At 39.8% G+C, this 26,072-nt stretch overlaps 1 protein-coding gene across 7 annotated transcripts in view; it reads right to left on the bottom strand.

Annotated features, from left to right (window-relative positions):
• Positions 1-1,258: 1,258 nt before the first annotated feature.
• Positions 1,259-26,072, bottom strand: part of ARFGEF3 (ARFGEF family member 3) — a 97,170-nt gene continuing 72,356 nt past the window's right edge. For 5 of the 7 annotated variants that reach the window (XM_030022422.1, XM_030022425.2, XM_030022424.2 and 2 more), the window contains 12 exons: positions 24,987-25,109; positions 22,582-22,685; positions 20,897-21,041; positions 19,270-19,398; positions 18,544-18,720; positions 17,860-17,974; positions 17,125-17,227; positions 15,765-15,896; positions 14,051-14,181; positions 12,424-12,432; positions 9,252-10,482; positions 1,259-8,488 (listed from right to left, as the gene is read on the bottom strand). In XM_030022422.1, coding sequence (XP_029878282.1) covers positions 8,297-8,488; positions 9,252-10,482; positions 12,424-12,432; positions 14,051-14,181; positions 15,765-15,896; positions 17,125-17,227; positions 17,860-17,974; positions 18,544-18,720; positions 19,270-19,398; positions 20,897-21,041; positions 22,582-22,685; positions 24,987-25,109 — 2,591 coding nt within the window. In that variant the 3' untranslated portion in view covers positions 1,259-8,296. The remainder of the gene's footprint in view (positions 8,489-9,251; positions 10,483-12,423; positions 12,433-14,050; positions 14,182-15,764; positions 15,897-17,124; positions 17,228-17,859; positions 17,975-18,543; positions 18,721-19,269; positions 19,399-20,896; positions 21,042-22,581; positions 22,686-24,986; positions 25,110-26,072) is intronic. The other 2 variants (XM_030022423.1, XM_030022427.2) reach the window with 1 other exon arrangement.

Here is a 26,072-nt window from a genome sequence, read left to right on the forward strand (position 1 = left end):
TTCATGCTGATGAGGCTGTTGTGTAACAGACACTGAAGGCCAGACCTTGTGTTGCTTCAGTGCATGGGAGCCCATGCCCAGAGGTCCCAGTGGGGCCAGGTGGGAAAGCTGGCTGCATTTTCACTCTTGACATTATGTGGAAAGCTTGCCTTCGGGCTGCGGATGGCATCCCTGAGCGCACAGAGATGTACCGTAAAGGTTACTGTATGCTGCTATGTCTTGTTGCTGAAACACTCCTGCTTTCAGGCAGGCCCATGACAATTCTCTTGACAGGGGTATTGGTCAACCCTTTCTTCTTCTGTACCTAAATTTTGGTTGCATATGGAAGCACGTGTGGCTGCTGTGAAGAATGTGTTTACTGTTTTCATTAAGTATTTCCATTAAATTAAGGGGTTTTCTCCAGCAGGAGCGATCATTGATCCAACTTTAATCAAAAGAGGGATTTAGGTGATGGGGAGAGCACTTGTTGAGCTTTTTAGAGGGATGAAACTGCCGCATCCATGCTGTTTGCATGCACTTGTAGAATGGGAACACCTTTTCAGTGCTAGCTAAACTGAGTGTGGTTGGGGAATGCTTAGCTTAAAAACCCGATGAAAGTTTGGCTGTGAACTAGCGCTCCAAGGGACCCTGTCCTGTGATGGCTGCTTGGCTGCTTGTCCCTGGAGGTGTTTACAAGCAGTGGCTTTAATGCTGGAGGCTGGGATGGTGGTGGGATAGGCACTGTCTGGATTTTAGTGGCAGTAAAGTGGTTACTTCGGTGTGTGATGGAATTTGTAGAGTTCAATCCCTAAGGTTACCTTTTAGGACAGTTTTCAAAGTTATTTATGGGATTGAAAGTAGGTGCCTTTTCTGCCATGTTTGTGTTTTTTTTTGTTGTGTGTGGTTTTATTATTTATTTATTTTAAATTCCATCTCCAATGAAATCAAAGCAAAAAGTATTTTCATCATTTTAATGGAGGAAGAAATGCTTCACATGTTTAGATGCTTCAAAATTCTGCAGTGTCTACTTGTACCTTTAGATGTCTTGGTAGCTTCATCCCTCTCCATCCCTGCAAGCCCAAACTCTGGCTAGGAGTGGTGTAGGGCATTTGTTAAAGTGTTTAGATCTCAGCTCCGCCCCCCCCCCCCAGCAGTTCAAAGTGGCTAAATGCCCCAGGTCACCTGTGAAAACTGCGGTCCCTGCTGGTACATACCAAGTATTTCAGGCCCTTCCTCAGTAACTGTAAAATAACTTTCTTTAGACAAAACCAAAGCATAATTTATTTTGCATTTGCCTCTTTATTCTACAACACAAGCAACATAAATAGTTTATAATTTTTGTTTTAAAATATTTCCATTTCAGAATTCAGTCAGAATAAAATATACACAAAATACAATTTGCAAGCCAGCTGACGGTGACTGCCTGACCACTGGACACCCAAGGACCAAACAAAGCTAGCAGCACAACAGGACGTGGCGGACATGGGGAGGTGCTTTTCTAAAGAACAGCAGAAAGGAGAGGGAGGAAACATGAATGAGACCAAGGAATTGCAGCTAGGTATGAACTCGGTAGAAGGGAAACCCAATATACGCACTTGCTTGGCAAGGCAATTTAAAGTGTCTCTTAAAAAGTATTTGTGGCTCCTCCTGAATATACAGCTAGAGAGATGAAGTCCTGGGAATCATGTTTTGTGGTAAAATGCTTCCTATGGCAGCCATCATCATGGAAATAAAAATCTTTTTTTTTTTTTTTTTTTTTTTAAATTTTTGAACAGGAAAGTTTTAGATCTTTGGCAAAATGGAGGGTCTACTCCCTTTGGCTTGCTTTCAGTTTTCAGTTCTGGTTGAAGGGCTCATGGAAGTATGTTTGCAGTCTCACAAATAATGACAAAAAGGTGAAGGATGGCAGAGCAGGGGAGAAGAGAAAGTGGGGGAACTGAATGAAGGTGCTCGCTGCTGTCATTGCATACTTTTCAATCATCTCTTGCTCCCATCTGCTCCAGCAAACAGCATGCAGTACAAGGCTCTGTCACCACCATGCTCTGCCCTTCCTGGCTGTTCTTCCTTTGGTATTGAATCCTGCTTTCCTCTGCAGAGCAGGGGGGCTCAGGAGCCACAGCCTGCTTGTGGAGGTGATATTTGTCCCTTGCTTGAACCTGTGTACCTGTGCCTCTCCGCTAGCTCAGCTCTCTTGTTTTAGCTTGCTTCTTGCGGAAGCATGGCACTTCACCCCAGATGAACTAAATGCATGGATAGGAAATAGGGCCCTGGTGCTCCATGGTATTTAGATGAAATTTATGGAAGTACATAACTGCCTTTGGAAAAGTGGGATGTTGGGGTAAAAGGATTGAAGTAGATCCTGTTGCCATGTTTCTTAACAAAAAATGCCTTCCATAAACGCAGTCCCTGATTCAATGTGACCGTGGAGACTATGCAAACCTCAACTTGTGAATTTGCCACAAATAAAGAGAATTTGAGGGATCTGGTCCCACAGGTGAGCTCATTATTGCATTAATCCAGGATCATACAGTGTAGCTCCACTGATATACATAGAATTAGGGCATTTCTTCTTCCCTCTGCTTTTAGTTTTTAGCTTGGAGACTTCTGAGCACCAAGTGAGAAGATTGATGCATACTTATGCCATGTGCTTTTTTTTTTTTCTTTTTAAATGGCCAGCACTCCATGTTTGGCCAAAGCTGTTTGTGTAGTATGACATCATACAGTTAGTGTCACATATAAAGTATATGTTCTGAGGGGGATTAGTGGAAACAACAGAAAGTGGAGCTCTGACTTCTTCCTTGCAGCTGTACAACTTCCTGGAGTCCCAGGCGCGTTGCTGGTGAGGGCTGCTAAGAGACCCTTCAGTCATATCCCTATAGAAGCTCTACTCAAAATAGTGAGGTTCAGTGACGAGGGATCTCTAGCTGCTGGATGCTATTATCTAATCTACATTGCATAAAATCCAATATTTATTTGTGCTTCTGTGCTATGGTAACTTGGTCCTTTTACACTAAAAAAGAAGAGAAACTTTTTTTTTTTTTTAATTGATGGTATTGCATTATTTCTTCAAACAATTGTGGAATGATTAGATATTGAAAAAAACCCAACCCTAACTGTATTTCATGTCATATGCCATGATTAGCACTGTACATAGATCTTCCCAGAAATGACTAGAACTGGAGTAATGAGTAAATTGCTTAAGCATAATCTTAGCACACCCTCACAAAAGCAAGGGCAAGGAAAGAAAGCACTTAACTTTTTTTTTTGTGTGTGAATTAAAAACAATTTATCACTGAGTAATGGCATTTCTAGAATGTATTGCTAAAGGTGAAAACAGCCAAACCACATGCTTAATTTATGAATAAGCTTCTACACAGATGAACTAGGTAGAAAGAAATTACTTCGGCTTGCTATGGTCAGCCTTCTACATGTTAAAACTGGATCTGTGCAGAAGTGAAGGTTCTAGTTTTGTGGTGCTGGGATGCATGGGAATATGTGCTGGTTCTGGATTTTTCAAGCAGGAGGTGTATAGAGGACAGCAGCAGAGAGGGTGACATCAGGAACTGTACAGGACTTCCCCTTTCCTGAGAACTTGTGAAACTGTATGTAGGGATTGAAGGAGTCAAGGACCGAGTCCTGAGTATTAAAGATATCCAGGTACATAACTCGCATTGATTTCAACAGCTTAGGGACTTTGAGTGTGGGCCTAAGCTGTGAAGAGAAGTACAAAGTGCAGGCAGCACATGGAGCTGGCTCACTCTACTTGCTAACTCATTTGGCACTTGGTTTCATACTGGTGCTGTGCCGAGCTCTGCAGTGGAGATACCAACACTGAGATGCTACTCTATCAAGTGCAGATGGAGATTATGTATGGTAACACAAGGTATTTGGAGGTGGGGGTTGTATCTTTGGCAGGTGAGGATTTGTCAGTGAATTTTACAGTACGGTTTAGGTTTTAAACAAAACTTGCAGCTCAAATGGAAAGGCAAAGCACCTTACAAGTCACGGGTGTAAACTCTGCTTGGCCTTGACATGAGCCAGCTGTAGTCCAGAGGACATGAATTTTTTTATCTGTGATGAGGCAAAAGCTGTGTGGCCTGTGCTGGGAGTTTTACAAGGGAAGTTTTGCCCGGGTCTATGTAAATATTTCCCTACTCATTCTTTCTAGATGCTAAATTAAGTCAGTTATTCTCACATGAGTATTTATCCCCCTGCTGTGGGGAAGTTACCAGAACAACTGCATTAACCATTACTGATGTGACACAAATATTCAAAGAGCATGATAAATATACTACTAATGTCAATATTGCTCTGTAAATATGCAGAATGCTCCGAGTATGACAGTGACTGGAGCTACAGGAATCTATACATAAACACATCTATTATCTCATGTATCTGCATATATTCACACTACAGAATAAAGTGTAAACATATGTAATGGCCTGAGACCATATTAACTGGGGTCAAATCCTGCTCCTGTTATACTGTAGCACTTTCCTGATGAGTAGGCTGCTTTTTTCAGCTTTAAATATTTGCACAGTGATGAGCTGTTTCATGTGTGTAAAGGTAGTTGATGCTGGCCAACAGCAACTTTCTATGTTACTGGCTGCCTGCAAGATTTTAAAATGTGATGTTGTTCTCTGATTGCTGTGGTGGCCCTAGGGAGGGCAGTGGGAACTAGGCAAAGGCAGCAGAGGTGCAGCTCTAGTACCTGAGAAGGATGTCAAACCACCACCCTTTTTTTTTTTTTTTTTTTTTTTTTTTTTAACCAGTTCAGTTAAATAAAAATTACTGGCCAGTCATTTTTAAAAGTAACTGGCCAGTTCAATAAAAATTAAACCCAACTCCTATAGAAATTTATGTGACAAAAAAAAGTAAGTGCAAGAAAAGAGAAGAACGTGGTCATTAGCCTGAGCTTGCTCTTCCTTTTTGCTCTGGTTATAATACACACTCTTTTTTTCAAGGCTCAAATGTTCTGATTCAACAGTAAAGCTGGTAATATGTTGCTGTTAGCTCATGCATTACGTTATGGGGCTATACATAAGGATTTGAATGGATTATATGAGAAAGACGTGTGGATACAAGGGCTACTTTGTGCTACTGACTGTGGTGCTTCCCTGCTTACAAGTGGAGAGCAGAGAAGCTGCTGTAGTGTGGTACAGCTGGACATGATTGGAATGTTCAGAGTTGGGGAGTCCCCTTCTGAAGCTTAGGGCAGGCTGGTGCCAGTACCCTTGTCCCGGGACTGCTCTGGCAGACTCCTCCTTTGGGCTAAAAGCTTGCTTTGTGAGGTCTGAAGGTAGCACGCTGGCAGCCTTAAGCCAAAGTATGCATGAAACAGACTGCACAGGTCTATGAACTTGTGACTTCATATGTTTAGTATTGTACTTCTTTGGGTCTTGCTGATGTCTATGGCTAAACTAGCAAAAAAATAGCTGAGAATCTGATGAACGAACTCCATTTTTTATTTATTTGTATTTTGGAGGTGCATCAGAAAGCTTCTGCATATCAGATTAATGGTTCCTGAAGTGGCCATGGGCTGCTCTCCTCACCTGCTTACCATTTTATATACAAGGAAAAGGAAGAGCAGCACATGCTAAACTTTGCTTATGTAAAGCCTGCTGCTTCTAAGATTCCTTCACCCCCACCCCCATTCTTTTAAATTACATTTCTTGAATTACTCAGTTACTCACGACCTCTTATGTAGCGGTGTTAATGAGCAGAGGCACTGAGGGTGACAATGGGCACTTAGTGCAAAATTTGGAGGGCAAAGTTAAAACAGGGCAACAGCAATACAGCAAATTTACTCCTACTCATTTCCAGTATGGTATTTGTAGTGTAAAAAGTTGAAATGAAATTATACTTCAGGTCAAGATGGTGGCTACTCAAATAACACTAGGCTGTGCTGTGTTCACACGCTTCAGGGGGAGTGGGGGTGGTGGTATTGTCACTCCTAGAGCTTTTCTTTCTGTTTTACAGAAGGATTATGTATTGTAACCACAACACATAACCACAGCGTTTCCTAGATACTAGGCCCTCTTCTGGAGTCCTGAGTGATTCCATTGGTACTGCTATCAATTTTACTTCTCCAGCATAATTTAGGGATTTGCTTTAGTTTTAGATTAGTACAGCAAGGATCTGCAGCCATTCAATGCACATATAATGAAAAACAGCAGAGCTGGGTGTTTTGCATACAGTTTATTATTCTGATTTCTGTTGTTGCCTAATTAATGTACTGCTTTAAAAGCAGTTCTGTATAGATGCCCAATAAAAACTTTAATGAAAAATATAGCCACCCTTTTTTATTCTACCTAAAGTTGTGTAAGACAGACATGGCAACGGAAACCAAACATGCTACTACTTTCCCATATACCAAGGGCTAATCCTACCTGTCCCCAAGGAAGTATTAAAACTGTTTGGGGAAAATTGACAAAAATGTTACATTACTCATTTATAAAGTCAAGGTAGGTGGTAAGTAAGAGTTGTTTTTATGGAATTTTTATGTCCTTGAAACAACTTAGCAAAGGGAAGTTTTGAAAGAAAGGAAGTAGTGTGACTGACGCTACAGAAAGTTATGGGACAAATATTCCCTGCACAAGTCCAGGAAGTGACAAATGGGAAGTGGGCAATGGAGGGAAAAGGCAGGAGGATAGTGTCAGACTCTTTGTAAACACATCAGCTTCATGATGGCTGTTCAGTGGAGCCTTTTGGCTCCCTCTGTTTTTCTAGGTTTAAGATGCTAAAAGCAGGTAGTTGTGCAAAAATCCAGGCCTGATCTAAAGAGATGCCATTTTGAGGACGCTTTGGAGCAGGGACTGAAGCTGTATATTTAGTTGGTGTGCACATTTTAAAAGCCTTGGGAGAACATCATTAAGGGGCCACCCAAGATTAAAATCAACTTATTTTCAACAAATTACTTCAACTTCTAATCAACAAATGATGTAGCATGGGAGTACAAGATGGAATGTCCCAGGGGCTGTGACATAACTTGTGCAGCAAGGTAACCCTTTGCTGTGTCTAGTGTGAAGAACATCACATATGTATTTAACACCACATCAATCCTTCCCCTTTTCCTCTCCTTTAATAATATCAGCAAATTGTAATAGTCCCTAGAGGAGTGCTGCACAGAGGGGGATGTACCTCCATGAGGATCTATCCCCTTCTATTTACAGCAGCAGACAAGAAATGGGAGAGAAACAGGAAAGATACCTCCCGTTCAGACTATTTTCCTTCCTGGTTCAGCTCAATGTGGAGTGATAGGCTAAGAGTAACAAAGGTGATAAGGGTGTTCCTGGCTACAGCAGCTCTATATAAGCAAACATAGATTTCCAGTAGAAGCATATGCTAACTTAGCTGCAGTGTTGCTTAAACTGGAACATTTTATCTCTACTCTGTTTAGTTGAATGCTGGATATTGGCACATGCTGGTATTTGCTCTGTGGTGTGTCTTCCCCCCCAGCTTCACAGGAAACAGAAAACCAAACTTCCCTGTTGCCCTTAGGAGGAATTAGACATGTGGAAACATGATCAGCTGTAGGCATAGCTGAAGAGGCAGCCAGGGTAGCATTGTCGAGGGCAGCTTGATAGTGCCATTTCTCTTTAAGCAATACTCCACAAGAGCAATGAAAGGATGAATAGTCTGTGCTTGGTTCACCAGTTTTAGACCTGGAATACTTTAATAGTCACTTATTAGCAACGCTGAATGTGACCAGACTTCAAAGGCTCTTCTCAAAGCAAAATAAATTTCCACATTCTCTAGTGAGTGAGGCATATAGTTACTACAATAATCTTTATTTGGCTTTCCTCTCTCATGCTAATTTCAGAAGGGAAAAAAGTTACCCTAAACAAATGTCACCTTTTCACTTGTCCTATAGCCCCACCTTTTTCCTGACTTTTTTTTTTTTTTTTTTTTTTTTTTTTAGTTACATAGGCTTACTTGCCTGGTCTGACATCCAGATAACAGTTGCATTCACAGCTAATTGCAAGTGTGGAAGTTCTGCGGCACTGTTGCTTCCACTGTTGCAAATTTGAATTAAAATGAAGGCTACTGAAATGTATCACCCCTTTAGGTACCAGCCTGATTTACTAGCAGTTTTTGGGTTCTGGGGCCATTCCAGACCCCCCTGGACACACTCATGCTTTGCCTCCTTTGCTAGTGTGAGTGAGGGACACACAGTCTGAAGTGAATAGAGATATACATTGACAAGCTCATTGTTTCTTAAATTATCACCAACAAATAGGCAATTAATGAAACCCAAATACTTCTTTGCTGTATACCTTGGATCTCTTCTCCCCTTTGCAACAGAGCACAGCTAGGTTTAAATGATGATATCGTAAACTCGGCCCACTCTTCCCAGCCATTCCCGTACTGCCTGGCGGACACGGATATCTGTCACATGGCAAGTCAGTTGGCTGATACAGGGGAACACTGCTGGCTGCAGGGCTGTGAAAGTTTGGTCTGGCAGGGCCTGAATCTGGTTGAGAACTGTCAGCACCATATTCGTCCATGCCTACAAACAAACGGGACACAAAAAAAAGACTCTTTAGAAGACCTTTCTCAATAGATGAGCCCATCGGTTGAGGCAGAAAATAACATATCTGGTGGTTGCAGCCTCATGAAGAGGACTGAGTAATGCCAGCATATTCATTTAATGTTCACTATGCCTTCCTAAGTCAAATTCAGTACTGTAAGTCTTGTTTGACTTTGTATTGCAGGTATCATGCTCACCCTTCATCACCTTTTATTTTGTCCCACAGTGAACAAAGACTTTCAAGTTTGGTGCTTTCACTGATTTGTTCACTTGGATATGCAAGCAGCAAGTTCCTGCTTAGCAACAGAGACCACTCCTCCTGCTGTGGAATTAACAAAAAAAACTTAAGTACAAAAGCATTGTGTCAAGCAGCATGACAGTTTCAAAAGCTTTAAGTGGGCTAGAGCCCTTAGCAGTAAGCAATGAGTTCATCGTAGATTGTTAGTTCTTAGGACTAAGTGCAGCTTTGGCCCCAGTCACAGAAACACTCTTGAAAGCTGTACTATTATATGCCTAACAACACTTCCCTGAAGACTGTTTTTCTTTTGATAGGACAGAATCAGGTTTTTATCCATGCCAGCTGCTGAAATATTCAGTCCTCATCATGATAACTTCTTTATGTAATGAAGACATTTAATGAAGAGATTATAATCATTACAATCATCAAAGCAATGGAAAAAATATTTACAGGTATCTTTTTAATTATTGCTATCATTATTAGCATTCTACAAGTATGTCCTACCTGTATCTGGGCCTCTGCATCCCTGACAGATATATTCAGGGAGCTGACTGTGGATCCTGAGCGTGGTCTCTTCTCTTGTCTCAGGATCTCTGGACCAGCACTGAATGAATGCCTCATCTGACCTTGATCTATAAGATGTTGTGGCCGCTGGAGTATGGGCGAGTCTGGCCCTCTAGAACCCAGGAGCTCTGCTTTCTTTTCCACTTTGACCTCTTTGGTGAAGGATGTCATGGCCTGTTGCTGCTTTCTTTTCTTGTATTCTGTCATGAGCTTGGAGATAGTTTTGTCAGTGGCTATAGTGTAGATCTTGTTGCCAGCACTCTCCCACCATTCTTTTTTCCTGGTTTGCTCTTTTTTCTCTGGTTTAGGACTTAGGGGTGGGGGTAGCAGCAACATTTCTCCACTTCCTCCTCGGGGTGTCAGGCTGTCTCCCAGTTGGTCCCTGATTTGACTCCGGTCATCTTCGGATGGTGTGTCCTTCCCAGATTGCCCTCCGGTTGATGGGGTGGAGGTTTCTGAGTGAAAGGATGGTAAAATGAAGAAAGGGTCACCTTTGAACACTGGAGGCTCCTCTACATTATTCTCCAGGTCCAGATGCATCTGGATATAGTTGTTGCACAGTTCCATACAGAGCTTATGAAGCCGCTTGATTAGCCATCCCCAGTCTGCATTGCTGACAGGCTGTACGCTCAGAGATGGTATTCGAGCCCTCCACTGTCTCTTCTCCTTCCCTCGTGGGGGACTGACCTGGGCAGTTTCTTCAAAAATGTCTTCATCTTCTGAAGAACACTGCTGTGATGAGTCTGTGCTTCTCTCATCATCTTCAAAGAGTATCTTTTTCACTTGCTCTGCAGTGATGTTCTCCTGGTTTGTCAGGATTGCACAAACCAAAGCATGGAAGTAGATGTTGAAACTCATGGCTGACTGGCGATACAAGTTGGCAGCTCCACTAATGCCAGACACTTTTTTCAGCAAACACTTCAACCCAGGTCTGGTGTCAAACTCTCTGGCTGTTCTATAGGAGTCCAGCAGTAAGTCAAAGATGACAGCCAGGTTTTGCATGGAGATGTACCTGAGAAAACCAGCCAACTTGTTTTCTGGTACTTGTATTGTCATTTTCTCCTCCAAGTTAGAAGGGCCTTTCACAAATTCTTCCAATAAGATGTCATATAAATTCTGGAGCAGTACTTGGTGGGACAGCAAGCTCACCACTATCGTCCTGAAAGGAATACTTGGTAAACCAAGCATGTGAAGGGAAAAAAAAAAAAAAAAAAAATTAAAAAATGGTGCATTGTGCTTTTACTAGAAGTACAGGAATACTTTGTATTTTAGAATCTAACATGAAAGATGCAAATGAAAGGCCAAATTTTCCCAGCCTTGTCACAAAAAAGTGGAGGAAGACAAAGTTGTCTGGAATGGTCTTTCAGCTACTCCTTCAAATACTTTTCTAGAAGGGAAGACACTTACATTGATTAAGAAAAATAACTGTCCACTTGTGCAGAGGTGGTATTAAAACAGAGCTCTATTATTATTTTTGTCATTTTCTCCAGAGTTGTTCTAACACTGAGGGATTAAATATTCTGTGTTTCATTTTCATGACAGCTGCAAGTACTCTCAATATTACAGCCTGCTGTAACTGAGGAATTTGTTAACACACAAGTTATGTATCACTTCTGCCATTGGTCCCTGACTATATTTTCTATTTTTGTTGCTGAACTTTGCCTAAGTTGAAATATCCTTAAAACACCTCCACCAGCATTTCAGCAATCCTTAATTTTGCCATGACAAATTGAGGCCAAAACTAGTTTACTACTTGGTTTCCATTTCCACTAATGCCAGAGTACTTAAAAATAAAACACAAAGAGCCAACCAACCAACCAATAAAAAAACATCTACAGAAACATCAGCAGTGCAATGGAGCATGCAAAGAAGCTTAAGTCTTGCTGAAGGCACATTTCACTGTTTGCTCTTAAGGCTTCAACTTGAACACTGAGAGCCTAGCATGGAAATATCTATTCCTAACCCTATGTCTCACATATAATACTAGGTGATTCTTCGCTGTGCTCCTGTTAGAGAGATGCTGTGAGTTGTTCTAGATATCACTGATTTTTGATTTGCACAGGGAACCCAGGAATGGCAAATTACTCCAACCAAAGTTTTCAGGTCATTCACCAGTAAATAACACTGAGAGGCTTACAAGCAAGGGAGGCTAGGAAGAAAGGGTAGACAGGATTGTTGTTTGGTATCTCATGGATTTAAAGTTATAAACTGTGAAACTTATCTTAAGGCACTTAAAAAAAAGGTCTTTGCATAAGATTACAGTGGCAATGTTTTAAATAGAGCTGATGCTCTGGTACACATAGTAATACTTGTTTTGATTTAGGGAACTATGATGGGTTGCATTTTAATTAGCACTGCTATCACATGAGTAAGAGATTTTTCAGTTTGCTTGTAATACTGAAGTTTTAGGTCTAAGTCAAAGTAAATCTTCATGTAACATGAGATGTTTAGTTGTAGACTTTTAATTTTTTTTGTTGCAAAAATCATTCTACTTTCATTAAACAACTTTCAAAAGTTTTTTCAAAGTATCCAAACAAAAAGTCTAAATTTTTTTGAGAAATCATATCAAAACTTGTTTTTGAGAATGCAACATTTTCTAAAAAAAAAAAAAAAAAATCAGACAAAACTGTGCTTCTTGGGTTAATTTACCTATGTCAGTTTGCTTACCATGACACAGCTGTCAGTGGTGATACGTCAGTAAAATTTATTAGTCTTATTATCTGACAGTGCTAAAACCTTAATGATTAATACGTACACTGGAGCTCTTTATGGGGAAGTAGTTTTCTGCTGTAAAAATCATTAGAGGCTCTGACTCAGAAAAGCTCTTAAGAGCATGTATAAAGTTAAATGAGTGCTTGCATTGATTTCAAGAGACTAATCCTGTTCCAAAAGCAGGATCAGAATGAAGGAGATCTGCTTTCCTTGTAATAGCCAAAAAGGCAATTTACAAGGACAGTTTAAAGTACTGCTCAGTTCCAAAAGAAACTAGTACAGAACTATAGGTGAAAACACACAGTGACAAAGCTGGTTAAGGATAGTATTTTCTTATTCTGCCCAAAGTTTCAAACTAAAATATATTATTACTTTTTAGGAAGAAGAAAAGCTCCCTTACCCCAGCTTCCTGTGAAACGATGCAGCATTAAGGAAACAAAAGCAAAAGGGGAGAAGAGAAACCCCACTAAGGTTAAAGTAAAACTTTTGAAAGGCCACAGTTACTAGCATGCAAGACTGGCATATAACTGCACTGCTGTAGCAAATAATATGAAAAACAGTGGCACAGTCAACTTTTGAGCCCTGTTTTGGTGAAAAATGAGCGTTGCTGGGGTAACATTTGCCTATCGGCATATGCACTTTTTGCAGTTGTTTAGACAAAGCACAGTGTGAGAGCATTCAGAGTTTGTATTTATTGCAAGACCCATGCTACCTTTACAAACACAGCCTGTTAGATTGCATGGCCTTACGTGCCATGAGAGGGCAGTACTCCAGTCTTTTGCTTTGCATTCATTATAACAAGAAGAATGATCTGCAAACCTTTGGATAAAGCAGATATTTTCCCACCACAAAGGAAGGGTTTAGATTGTGATCTCAACATTTCTTCGTCTCTGAGCAGGGCCCTGTTCTGTGAAGGTGAGGCAACAGAACACCTGCTCTTGGGGGAAGCTTCTGTACAGCTGTATAAGAACAAAGACATCTTGCATGGTCTTTCTTCCGGTCCATCCAAAGAAGGACCATCACAATCTGGCTCCTTGTTGCAAGCAATAGTTTAGTTTTGAATGAGAATGCCTGAAGTGGTACAGAAGCAGGTTTGGTATCTAGTAAAACACAATTTCATGCCATGTATTACATACCTTGCAATACAAACACAAACCGTGAATGCAGAATTCTAACTTTAGGCCCTATTGATGTTACAGCAGTTGTTTAAACAACCAAGTGCAAGCAAAAAGAAATATTCTTTGACAGGATCAGATTGTCATGCAAATGTATGAGTTTCTGAGGCGGTAACATATAGAAGGACTTCCACAAAAAAAAAAAAAGTGCCAAGCACAACCAACGTTCCCTAGATCAATATGTTGACAGTTTTGCAGCTTTGGATGTGGTCTGTTCAATTTATACCGCTCCAGTTCATCTATTAACTTTTTCTACCTTCTTAATCCAGTAATACTGAATTTAAAAGACCATTAGTGAAACAGACATTATTTCATTTGGTAAGTATCATTACAAATGTAATGGTACTTCCAAAACTTTCTTCAAACTGATATTTTTAACTCTACTTCTTAAAGAAAAGAATCTCAATATTGGAAAGATTTTCCTAGTATTTCCTATGAGAATTCTTTTCTTAATTTAATCTGTGTTTCCTCTGCTTGAAGGCTTTGTGCAACCTTATGTGTCCTTCAGGTATTTGTAACCTACCGATTTTTACTATCAGAAGCATTTTCCTTATTTAGCTTTCTAAGGCCCACATTATAGACCCTGACGCAGGCTTCTCTGTAACTGTAACAACTCTTGCACATGCCTGCTCACCAGTGTATGATCATGGGAACATTTGGAGAGCAGATAGTAGTAACCCATTGTCTCCTATGTCACAAAACCTAATTTTTATTTGATTGGTGTATTTCATCTTTTTGATGAGACCTATGGAGAGGCACGGTTTGCCAGGCTCGGTTCACTTCTCTGCCAGCCTGACAATATATTTTATCTTGCTTTTCATGACACAGTATTTTCCTGAGAAGATATTTTACCTTCTCTGGGTATGCCCATTTGGTTTCTTATCTGGTGGCAGGTCAATGATGAGCACGCATGACTGGGCATGTTCAAACCCTTCCTTGTTGCTAGGGGTCTTTGGGGAGCACTGAGTCTCCAGCATGAAGACCTAGAAAACAACAAATTACATAAACTAATCAGTTTAGCACTTGCTCTGGGTCCTTGGGGAGCCCGAGAATAGGATTTCCTGCATTGTTAGAGATCTGTTATGATGACTTATTTTACAGTGATGGAGAGAATGCAAGGTATCCCCCCAGGAAGACTTTCCCTGGAGCATGCTGCTTTGGTAAAACAGCCTCAGAGCCATGGGCTACCTCCAGCCACCCAGAAGAGCACAGGGCAAAGGACAGACATCTTTTTCTTTGAACTTGTATAAGACATAATACCAAATGCCAAAACAAGCTTTCTGCTGTCTGCATACTGCTATCAGAAAATATCATGTATAGTTGAGACAAGGACCTGTTTGCATAGTTAGCCTGTTGTATCTAGAAAGGTTGGTTGTTGGAAGCATTATTTTTAGCCATGAAGATACAAGAGACACCTAACTTGCAATTCTTTGGGTGGGAAATGGAGAAACAACCCCTAGTTGCTGTAGCTTTGTTTTGTAGCTTAGTAGTTGTGTCAAATCCCCACTGAGAAGGACACAGGGAGTGCCACTGATAGTGTCTACAAGAAAAGTATAAATGCCACATTCCCTTCTTTTTGAGTTCTGTGTCTTTAAAACTTAATTTAAAACATTTTTTTCTATTCAAAGTCTGCCACTGCCACATTATTTGTGATCACAAATCTTGGTCTGTATGTCTCAGATTTTCAAGCAGCATCAGGGTATGATTAATCAAGTCAGAAATTGACACCAAACATCTGTTTGCTTTTTTAATCCAGCTGCTTTCCCATGCTGAAACTGTCATATGGTATTTACAGTTTTATGGTACCCTGCAGGTCATTAAGTTCAGTCTGCTGTATTTCAAGGAACTTGTTTCATATAACCAGTTTCATAAAATGAACAAACCTCCATTGTAGTCAAAAGGACCCCAAGAAGGTTGTCTCCAAGCTTGCTCTGCTGATTAGGAATTAGCGGTGAGTTTTAATAGTTTGTTAAATGTCAGTGTTACACTCTAGTTCTCCGTAACTCTTTTTCTTCTCTGCAATCTATACCCAGGTATTTATAGAGAAAAAAACTGCATTCCTTTTCAAACTCTGCTTTGATAAGTTGAACAAATCTGTTTTTTCTAGTTTCATATCACAGTCTCAGTTCTAGTGCATTTTTTGTCCTTTGAATTTATCATTCTTTAACAGAGTAATCAGAATGTATGACATTCTAGATGAGGATTCATAGTGACGCTACTATTTCCCTTTTCTATTAGAAACATTTCCACTGATGTATACTAGGGTTGCAGTTTTTAAAGCTACATTACACAAGAGGGTCATCGTCAGTTCTCAGGTACCTATGCATCCTCCTCCACCCTAGGCATTCCCAACTCCTACTTACAGGGGGACAGTTTTAAGGGTTTTTTTTCTAGGTTTTATTACTTTTTCTCAATACTAGTGTTAGACAAATAAATGTTAGTCTGGTGATGAGGAAGTCTTTGCCCATAGGGTTTGTGAGGAAGGTGGTGGTAAAGATGTACTTTCATAAAGAAAAGCCCCAGGTTTAAAAGGTTCTCTGACTTACCCTGAAACATCAGTCAGTACCTGTTGTGCCATGGCTCTGATTCTCCAATATTCAGCTTCAGCACTTGGCGAGAGGGAGGGGGCTGCCACCTTCACTTCACAGGCATCTCCACTAAAGCTTTCAGAACCACTGTGGAAATAGCCCAACAGGTTCTATAGAGAGAGACACAACATCAGGCTTTTACTGTGTGTTAAATGAAGTCAGTGACTGTAGCGTTATCCAGCCTGTTTGTGTGTAATACAAGATTCAGAGTGATCTGTCACATTACCGTCAGCCGGTCACATGCTATTTAGCATTTGATATATCTGATGCTGTCCTAGTTTCAGCTGGGATAGAGTTAACTGTCTTCCTAGTAGCTGGTACGGTGCTATGTTTTGAGTTCAGTATGAGAAGAATGTTGATAACACTGATGTTTTCAGTTGCTGCTAGTAGTGTTTAGACTAATGTCAAGGATTTTTCAGCTTCTCATGCCCAGCCAGCGAGAAAGCTGGAGGGGCACAAGAAGTTGGCACAGGACACAGCCAGGGCACCTGACCCAAACTGGCCAACAGGGTATTCCATACCATATGACGTCCCATCTAGTATAGGAACTGGGAAGTGGGGGCGGGGAATCGCCGCTCGGGGGACTAGCTGGGTGCCGGTCGGCGGGTGGTGAGCAATTGCACTGCGCATCATTTGTACATTCCAATCCTTTCATTATTGCTGTTGTCATTTTATTAGTGTTATCATTATCATTATCTGTTTCTTCTTTTCTGTTCTATTAAACTGTTCTTATCTCAACCCGTGGGTTTTGCTTCTTTTTCCCGATTTTCTCCCCCATCCCACTGGGTGGGGGGGGAGTGAGTGAGCGGCTGCGTGGTGCTTAGTTGCTGGCTGGGGTTAAACCACGACAGATGCAAAGATATTACAACTTCTTATGTGCTCTGGCCTGTGATGACTTAACAGGACTTTTTGTTACAAGAAAGATAATGAGTTGAGAAATAATCTATATGGAGCATGGAGCTACAGGATCAAGTAAGTGACTTTGTCTTCTGTCTAGTTTTAGCCAATCCAGAGAAAGAAATGGATCAAAAGGTAAGTTTTCACCTATTTAACTCTTCTAATTTCATACTGGCAGGGCAATTTAAAATAAGTCTGGACTGTTAGCAATTAGTGTTGTCTGTACATGTTTAGAAAAACTGATTTCAATCTCCATTGTTCATACAACACCTTTCATTGTAAATTGACAAAGTAACAAAAGCTACCACATAATCCTTACGCTTCCTTGCCTGGCTCTGTACCCAAAAACTTTTCTAAAAAAGAAAAAGCAACCTGTCAAAAGTTAGCAAGTCTATAACTACTGTGATTACATTTTGACTGTCAGCAAAAAAGGCAGTTTACCTTTACTGGCTCCAGAGTGGCAGAGAACGCATCCTGCAAGGCACAACACGCAAGCCTCCACATCTCCTCAGTAAAAACAGGCCCTGCTGTCACTAACACATACCTGCAAGGACACAGAAAAATGTTACCATGTTCAAGAAGGAACTAGCTAATTCTTATTTGTAATGGGAGAAGGTTGAAAACAGAATAAAAGGCCTACTCAGTAGCTAGTTAATGATATCCAATCTCCTCAGTTGTTACCCTGACCTATTTTTGTAATTACACTGTAGTTTTGACTTCCCCCCCCAGCCTTTGTTTTTCCTCTTTAAGTAGGCATTTTGCCAGGACAAGCACCACACACTGTGTAACTCTCTAATGCAGTGCTTATTTTGATTATGACTGTAATAACCTGAAGACTGTAAAAGGCATTAATTACCTCTAAAGACCTGTGAATTCCAACAGAAAGACCCTTGATTATTTTTCCTAAGGATTATTGACTAACTGCATATATGTAATGTACAAGTGCTTTTTATGGGAATCATACACATAGTAATGCCTACAATCACAGGTTCTGAAGCAGATCAAAAAAAGCAAGAAAAGGTTAGTAAGTCTAAAATTCATTATTTAAATAAAGAGATATAGATATATTGTGGACTTCTTTTGATATGTTACCCAACCTAATCAGTCCACAAGTTCTTCAAAGATATAAAGACATCTTTTTTTGAATATGCTAACAGAGTGAACAGACTGTGTTACCTGATACAAGAGCAGCCAACTCTGGAAATAATTTCTGTTGGTTCTGCTACACAGGCTACCAGCAACTTGAAAAGATCTTTCAGCATAGTATTGATCATATTTTCATAACCAATATCTATAAGGAAAAGACACAGACTGGTTTTAACATCATTGCCTTTTCATTATAATTAAACAGTCTTGCTACACTTACTGCTATTCAGAGACTTTGCAAAACCAAATTCTTTTTATGCAGCTATCACTAGAGTTCAATTTTGAAACATGCATCACATCAAACTGAAATAAGAACAATCCTTTTGATGTTAACAATATAAAATGTCTGGACTTAAGTGGTACTGGAGAAATTATGTTAGATCCTGTTTCTGGTATTACAGTTCTTTATGAACGAAGTCTTAGTGTCTTCTTTTGGAAAGTATAATATAGAACGATGATTTAATTTTGAAGATAGCCCTGCTCTGAGCAGGAGGCTGGACTAAATAACTTCCGTAGGTCCCTTACAAGTTAATTTTTTCCATAATTCTAAACCCTATAAAGGAAGAAAAAAACCCAGACAGAAAGAAGTTTTCAGCCCTTCTCCGCTTATATTATGCTTGAGCAACCAAAAAGCCATGAAACTATCTCCCCAAGTAGCTATTCAGTAACATGCCACTGGTGACTGTCAGTAGATGTGACAGTACAATGACATACCTGAGTGTATGAAATTTTGAATGTGCTCCACTACGAGTTCACAGGAAAGGCCAATGGCATGCTTGAAATTAGCAGATGCCACATCCCAGTAAGAATGGTCACCATGGCTGCGATGGAGCCAAAGAGACATCGTGGGAAGAAGAAGATGTACAACTGCATAAATGCCAAATCCTGGTCCTTAAAATAAACACAGTGATGGTTGTATATTTTTGCTTACAAAGCCTACACGCACAGTAAATTTGCTAAGTTGTTGGAAGCTTGAGGCCAGGGGTGATGTGAAAGAAAGCAGGTTCTGAAACTTTTTTTGTGGGATGAGCAGGGCAAGCAGTTTTGGATCTAGTTGTGAGGTAGTATATGAACTTTAGCTGACTGTTTACCTGCTGTCTTTCCCAGCAGGTCTACGGGACTATGTAATTTTCTTTTTCCATTTCCTGGACACCAGGCAAATGTTTTCTGTGGCTACAACATTGATAGAGTACTGCACCTCTTTCTTTGTGCAATAAATGTAAGAGTATGTTGAACATACTCTTACAAGATGTCTTTTGTCAGCATAGAACAATGCACTAACTGGAACAACAGAGCATGCTCTAAGAAAATCCCTTTCTACTTGAGACTGTCTCTGTGCAGCTCTAGCATGAGTAACACATTTTACAGAAGTGGTTTAGGATTCTAGGAAGTTTGGGTCAGGGCTCTACTAGCTCACATTTTATCAAGCCCTTTCATTACCAGGTGTCTTGGCAATGTCCCTCAGCAATTCAAAGAGCAGATCCAAAGTAGGAGGCTGGTGCTGACGGGGACAGTTGGATATAGCCGTTGTTAATTCTTCCAGCAGAATAATCCAGACATTGATAAGGCCTACAAGTAACAAAACAAAGATTAAAAGCCATGAGTGAGATACTGCATTGACCACAGGTGGAACTTGCCTTCAGAAAGTGGTAGAGGCTAAATTAATTAACTTAAAGATCTTAGAGATAGGTTCTTGCCTGTTCACTATTGCCATGTAATGATTGTGGGCAATAGCAATTTTTAAAATGATGGTCTCCTTTTCCTTCCCTTTTTATTAAGCGTATGTTTTGTCCCATCCTTCCTCCTCCACGTACATCTTCTTCTGGTCTTCTTTCTTAGTTTACTACTCCCACTAGTCCAGTCTCTTTAACCTTAGGTGTGTTTTTTTTAAATTTTTTTTAATGGGACATTTTACACATCTCACTACCATTGCAAATGCTGCCCAGAATGGATTATACTCATTTAGGTTATGCTTTTAGGTAATGATCCTAAGGTGACTAGCCATAACTTAACTGGCTCTATTTGGTACCCAGATTTGTACAGTAATAATGTCTCATGAAGTATCTGGCTTCCACAGATGTCATCTTTAGATGTTAAGAGGTCACAGATAGAAGAGTATTAGATGTGGATATGACAGAGCTGGACAACTACCAGAACAGCAGTTAGGACACAGGTAGTACTGTGAGTTCATATCTACATTAGCAAACATGCACCCCTGAAAGCTTATGGGATACAACTAGTTTTCAGTAGAATTTTTGAAGATGGTTAGGAATTGCTGCCCTTTAATTCTTTACAGATTACTTAAGTACTTACTAGTTCCTCATGACATTATGAATGACTAGAAGGATCTTGCGTACTACATTCATAATGCTCCTGCAATGTATAGTGTTATTCCTGAGCTAAGTCTCCTTAAGAGGCTATGGGTTTATTAGGCTAAAATGGATTTTACTTTGGTTCACTAATAAGCCCATCTTCTCTGCCACTGGTAGCCATGCTGATGTAGTCTGTGTCTGCATGATGATTGCTGGCTAACTATGTTCCAAAACCAATAAAAAAGGCTGCAAGGGAACTTTGTTTAAGATACACTGAGTTTGCTGACTGCAAGAGTCTTCCTAAGAATCAAGTTAAAAACAGTGAAATCATTACTTAGTAACTGGGTTGATCATTTATTTATTCACACCACTTCCATGGGGCAGTATATATGGTGACATTTTCACTCCTTTACTTCAGCTGTGGTCTAGAAAGTATTTTTGTGTTAGGTCTCAGAAATGCCTACTGATTGTATTATGAATATCAGGATAATTAAAATATTATTGAATAAAATATTATCTTGTCTTGAGAGGGGTTGTATTTTTCTCATATATGAGCTGTATCTTTTCACATAAAGAAGGTGACATGACCTGAACTTCCAAGCTCTGTGTGCGCACGTGTGTGTGTAGACAACAGGGACACAATAAACTATGAAGTTTTTCCCCTCCTTTTTGCTTTCAGCAGTTGACAAAATTTACAGTGACACGTGGAAGAAGCAGTTGATTAATTCCACATTTACTGCTTTCAATGCACTTACCAGTGTCATCATCAAAGTCAGAAAGGACGCACTCAATACCATCCTCACTGCTGGCTGACTGTTCCTGCATTCTTCGGGGCAAGTTAACCAGCCGGCCACTGAGGAAGATGGGTTTCAAGGGCATTTTATAGATTTTGGCTAACAACTTGGGGGTGGGGAAGAGACAGAGAGGAAAAAAAAAGGGAAGAAAAGGTGAATATATATGTGAAAGTTTGTAAAAACTATCACATACAACACAGGTATGTAAAATGAAATAAAAGCTATGAAAGCAGCATAATGACAGCATCTGTTCTGTTCATCCAGCAATAGTGTAAATGAAAAACACAACTAGAGGCCAGAAGTCTTCTGTTCATTGACAAGTAAGGGGTCGGGGTGAGAAAGAGAAGGAGAAAAGCAATTGAAATAACACATTTTTGGGAAGGGAGTATGCTCCCTCCTCATTTGTGAAAGACAAATGTTAGTACTTACTGATTGCACCAATGACCTAAGAAGCTCCATTAGCTGTACACAGAGTATTTTTGAGCTCTGAAAGACTAAGTAAATACCAATAAAAGGACCTGTACAGGTTTACTTCAGAGATTCATTGCCTGGATTGTCCATTACACAACAAATACAAATTTTGCAGAATTGTGCTATAGCTGGGATGCTACCAGTATTTCACCAGGCCTTTCTAAAGTAAACCACATATTTAAAACATACAGACAGGATTTCTTTCTAGTCATTCCTGTTCTTCTTCTACTGGCAAGTTAAAAGGTATAACAAGATAAAAATGGCTGCTTCTTTTAAAGAGGAGAAAATATTTCTGCCTCATTGTGGAGTGGGGTTTGTAAGGATGAGGAAGAGTGATGTGATGCACATAGTGTACAGATAGAACACACATTAGATATACATGTACATATTCCCTAAATTTTTTTAGGTGAACAAGATAGCAAGTACAGTTTGATATGTCTGCTGTTTATTATTCTGAGCTGCCTTATTCTTTCCTTCTCCTCTCAGTCTGTGTACTGAATCCACCCATTATCTCTGAATTTAGATATTAAGTCCTTTCAGCTATGGTAATATCCTTTGTTACGCATTTGTATTTACCCAGAAAAAACATGGCCTGGGTCCAACAAAAAGACCCGCAGGTACTACAGAAATACAAACAGCATCAGAAAATCAGACAAAAAAATGTCCTAATAACCCTGGATAATAATCTGTGCTGTGTGCAAGGAGATCACAGGAAACATGCCAGCATTCTAATTGTTAGAGATTTGCCCTGAGTTTCAGATATGTTTTCATGGTACAGATAAGCTGCTGCTGCTGCATTTTAGAGGGTGTAACCTGTTGCTCTTAAGATCTGAGAATTCCCAGGGTTTGTTTTTTTTTTCTTCTTCATTCCCAATACTGTTTAAATAAGAATGAATGTAGCTTTGAATATGTTACTACCAGGTTTTGAACATTCACATTTTCCCACATGCTCCTTGGGTCTGAGTGTTTTTATCTCCTCAGTATTCCCACTGTTAGCTGGCCTAGAAGGCATGAGATTCCTTCAGATCGCGCCACTCTCCATCTGGCAGTGCAGGTTATTACCATCAGGATTACCACAGATTCTGTTGTGTACATGCAAACCATTGATGCAAAGCCTGGAGGTTAGAACCATTTCCTAGGCCAGGTTAGTACCTGTATAAGGTTGTTCATCATACCTGAGAACATCTCCTGAGGTAATCAAGCGCGGGAAGGCACAAGTCTGTAGATGCAGATCCTGATCCTGGCACACAGTCACCCATCTCCTTACAATCTACTTCCCCTGGGGATAGGAAAGGCAGCATTGGGAAGGACAGTAGAAAAGAAAAATCATAGCATTAGTTTTCCTTTTTCATTCAGTTGTGCCCTAATGTCCGAATAGAATCCAAAAAACATCCTTTGTTTGATCTTATTAGATGACAACCAGATGATTCGCATACAAACAATACAGTAATATTGGTCATAGTTTATACATGGACTTTCATATGAATAAATGCTTTAATAAATACATGCCTATTTAATAACTCTTTAGTAGAGCCTTTTGGAGTTCTTATGATCATACCTTATAGTCACTTGTCACATTGACTCCACTCCATTTTTTTCCATGGGTGTATGAATTAATTACTTACTCATATTCACCCTTTGCTCAATTAATATACACATTTTTTTCTATTCATTTGCACCCCAGTGCCCTGGAAAACTCTACCACAAGTTCTTCCTTTTAGTTTATTTACTCCTTAAACACACCATTTTATATTTTGTGCTATGATATTTCCTTCTGCCGTCTAATTCAGGTGTTAAGGTCTCATAGTTTCAAATGTATGATATCCTCAGGCTCTAGTGTCTCAATATCACAGGTATTACTAACACTGTGGCATCAGCAGACTCCTCCTTCTAGGTCAGCTTCACTGAGTGTATTAAATAAGCAGATCAGTTCCAAGGCATCCTGTTGCATAGCTCCTCCCTGAGTAACTCCATTCACTCCAATGTTTTCCCTCTCTGTACAGTCTGTTTTCCTCCACTCTCAGCCAATGTTCTGCCCACCCTAGAATACTTGGCTCATAACCATTTTTCCATTTAGCCAAATACTTCCCATTCAGTGCCAAATCTGAAGCTTTGAATGCCTATATACATTAACTTTTTATTGCCTTAAAAGCTATTCCTATCATAAAAACCACAAGATAAATATTAAATCCTTTTATTAAATCCTACTTTATTCTCCTTTCACTACATTTATTTGCTTTTCTATACCCTGAACTATTCCCTCCATAATGTATTTTAAAGTCTTGTCTACTATTGAGATCAGCCAAGTCAACCAGTGAAGTTTGAATCCCTTAGTTCTATGTTAAAATGCACATAAATGGTAGTATATTCGCTATTGCTCAGTATTGTAGTATCCCATAGTCCTACTACCTTTAATACAAAAAAAGATCTTGCTTTTTGACATGTAACCATAAAGGTGACAAACTTATCTCATGAAAGTAAAAAACCTAAAGAAATACAAGACAGGCTTTTAAGTTCTCCAGAAGGAACATGAGTTCCCTCTACTGGCTCTGGACATGCAAGTTTGTTTCTCTTTTGTAGTAATAATTACAATTCTGGTCTGTCATCACAAGCTGAATTCTGCCCCCATTGAAATCAATGGTGAAATAGCTTAATAAGACAAGAGTAACATTAAAGATTACATCTGCTGCAGTTAGGTGCTTCATTTAAATCAGAGTTGCTTACAGACCTAGATACCTTTGGGAATTAATATACATACAAAAAAAAGCGCCCCATTTTACTACTCATTACAGGTTTCGCAATTTATGTAAGGGGAAAAAAAGAAAATCATTGCCACAGTTCAATGAAAAGTGTCAAATTCTAATGATCAAAGCAAGCCAGGAAACACGAACATGGGGGCAGAATGACCCAACACCATTTGCCTTTGTTCTGCAGTTTGGTGAAGCACAACAATTACCCTGCGGTGTCACCTTGACTTGACACGCCTGGTCTCTGCTGCCCTCAGTAACACAACCAAAAAACCTAATCATGGGGACAGAGTGTTGTTAGTTGCAATGCTCATGATCTCACTGAAGTTTCAGCAGGTTTTCAGCATTGCATATGCCAAACTACTACTGCTGAGATGGGCAAGGGTAGAAAAGAAGCCACGTAGCTTTGGCTGCTGAATGTAAAATATACCCTGTTCTGTGGCAGACAATCCATGCTGCCACTGGACACTGCCAGGCTATTTCTGCAATATTCAGGTTTTTGGGGTTGGTTTTTTGTTTTGTTTTTTTTATTATTTAAATGAATATAAGCAAGTCCTGATGCAAATTAAGATCAAATGAAGCAGACATTTAATAGTGAGATGGATCTTTGCTGCTATAACAACTTGAAGAATTGATAGCATTAAAAATGTTTCTGAAATAATCCCTTGGTCTTGATTTTATTTTATTTTTTTAAAGCATTCTGGACTTAATTTCTTCACTGCCTCTCTCTTCCCTACCTTACTATGTATTACATAACTGAATTCTCCTCTTCTGCAGCATCAAGTTTGACATATCATGACTTAATAGGATAAAAGGAAAATAAAAATATTTACCCAGTCCTTTGACAAACTTCATAAGGCACATAATATAACTGGTGGCGGCATTGGCAAAGACCTGGATGCTGTCTGTGTTTAGAAACGCTTCAAAGACATCAAACACTGGAGCCTGGCGTTTCCCTGTGGAAATAACAAGATGAGAACTCTTCCTCATCCCCCATAAAGGTGATTTTCTAACAGTTTTTCAACAATTTAACTGAATCTGTAGAATCTCTTCTATTCTGGGCAGACACAGAAATGATCTTAGAAGTAAAACCTTCTCTTGCTCCTGAAGCAACTTGTGTAGCCCTTCACAAGAAGTAATAAAGACTCCCTCCTTTGCCTTATTCATGAAAAATATCAGCTTATGTCTTCCCAAATGGTAAAAGCAGGTTTGAGCTCTTGAACACAGCTCAGTAGCTAACACTTCTGTTTGGTGGAGGTTTCTGGTTTAGCTCTTGATAACTGCCAAGATGACAGCAGTCACGTGGGAAACTATTCAGACTATACAGCAACAAAATAGCCTTTCTTTTCCTAAGTAGATTATCAGTCTTCAAAAGCTGCATACACTTACATTTTGCCATTGATCATAACAGACCTGAAAGACAAAATTTAGGAGGAAAACCGTGTTCCTTACACGTGACTTGTAACATTTAAAAATATCTTCTAATGGGGCAAAAGAACAGATTAAAGTGATTTTCCCATATTACCCAGTTTCCATACAAACAAACATGTCTGGGAGGGATGCAAAATCATTCTTACAGCAAGCATGGTTTGTAATAGTGCTAGCTATTTGAAGCCTTGTGATTAAGTGCCTGGACGAGCACTTGCCTAGATTATCACTAAGATACCCTGATGTATAAGAGCAATAGGTTTCACACAGTAAGAAAGACAGTCCACATGAGACATGGTGGTTGTATAGAGTATGCCTTCCTTTCTCTAGCAGGACAGTGACAAGGGCCCAGTCAAGCTTAGTACTCCTCCACTACTGTTTTTCTCAAAAATATTCAAGTAGGTTTGAAGCATTTCTCTCATTCTACTCATCTGCCAGAATCTAGAGGATAAAAAGTCAGAACAATACCTCTGCTTTCTCTCCCACCCCAA

The sequence above is a fragment of the Aquila chrysaetos genome, chromosome 8, assembly GCF_900496995.4.
Source record: "Aquila chrysaetos chrysaetos chromosome 8, bAquChr1.4, whole genome shotgun sequence".
In the NCBI taxonomy this organism is placed as follows: domain Eukaryota; kingdom Metazoa; phylum Chordata; class Aves; order Accipitriformes; family Accipitridae; genus Aquila; species Aquila chrysaetos.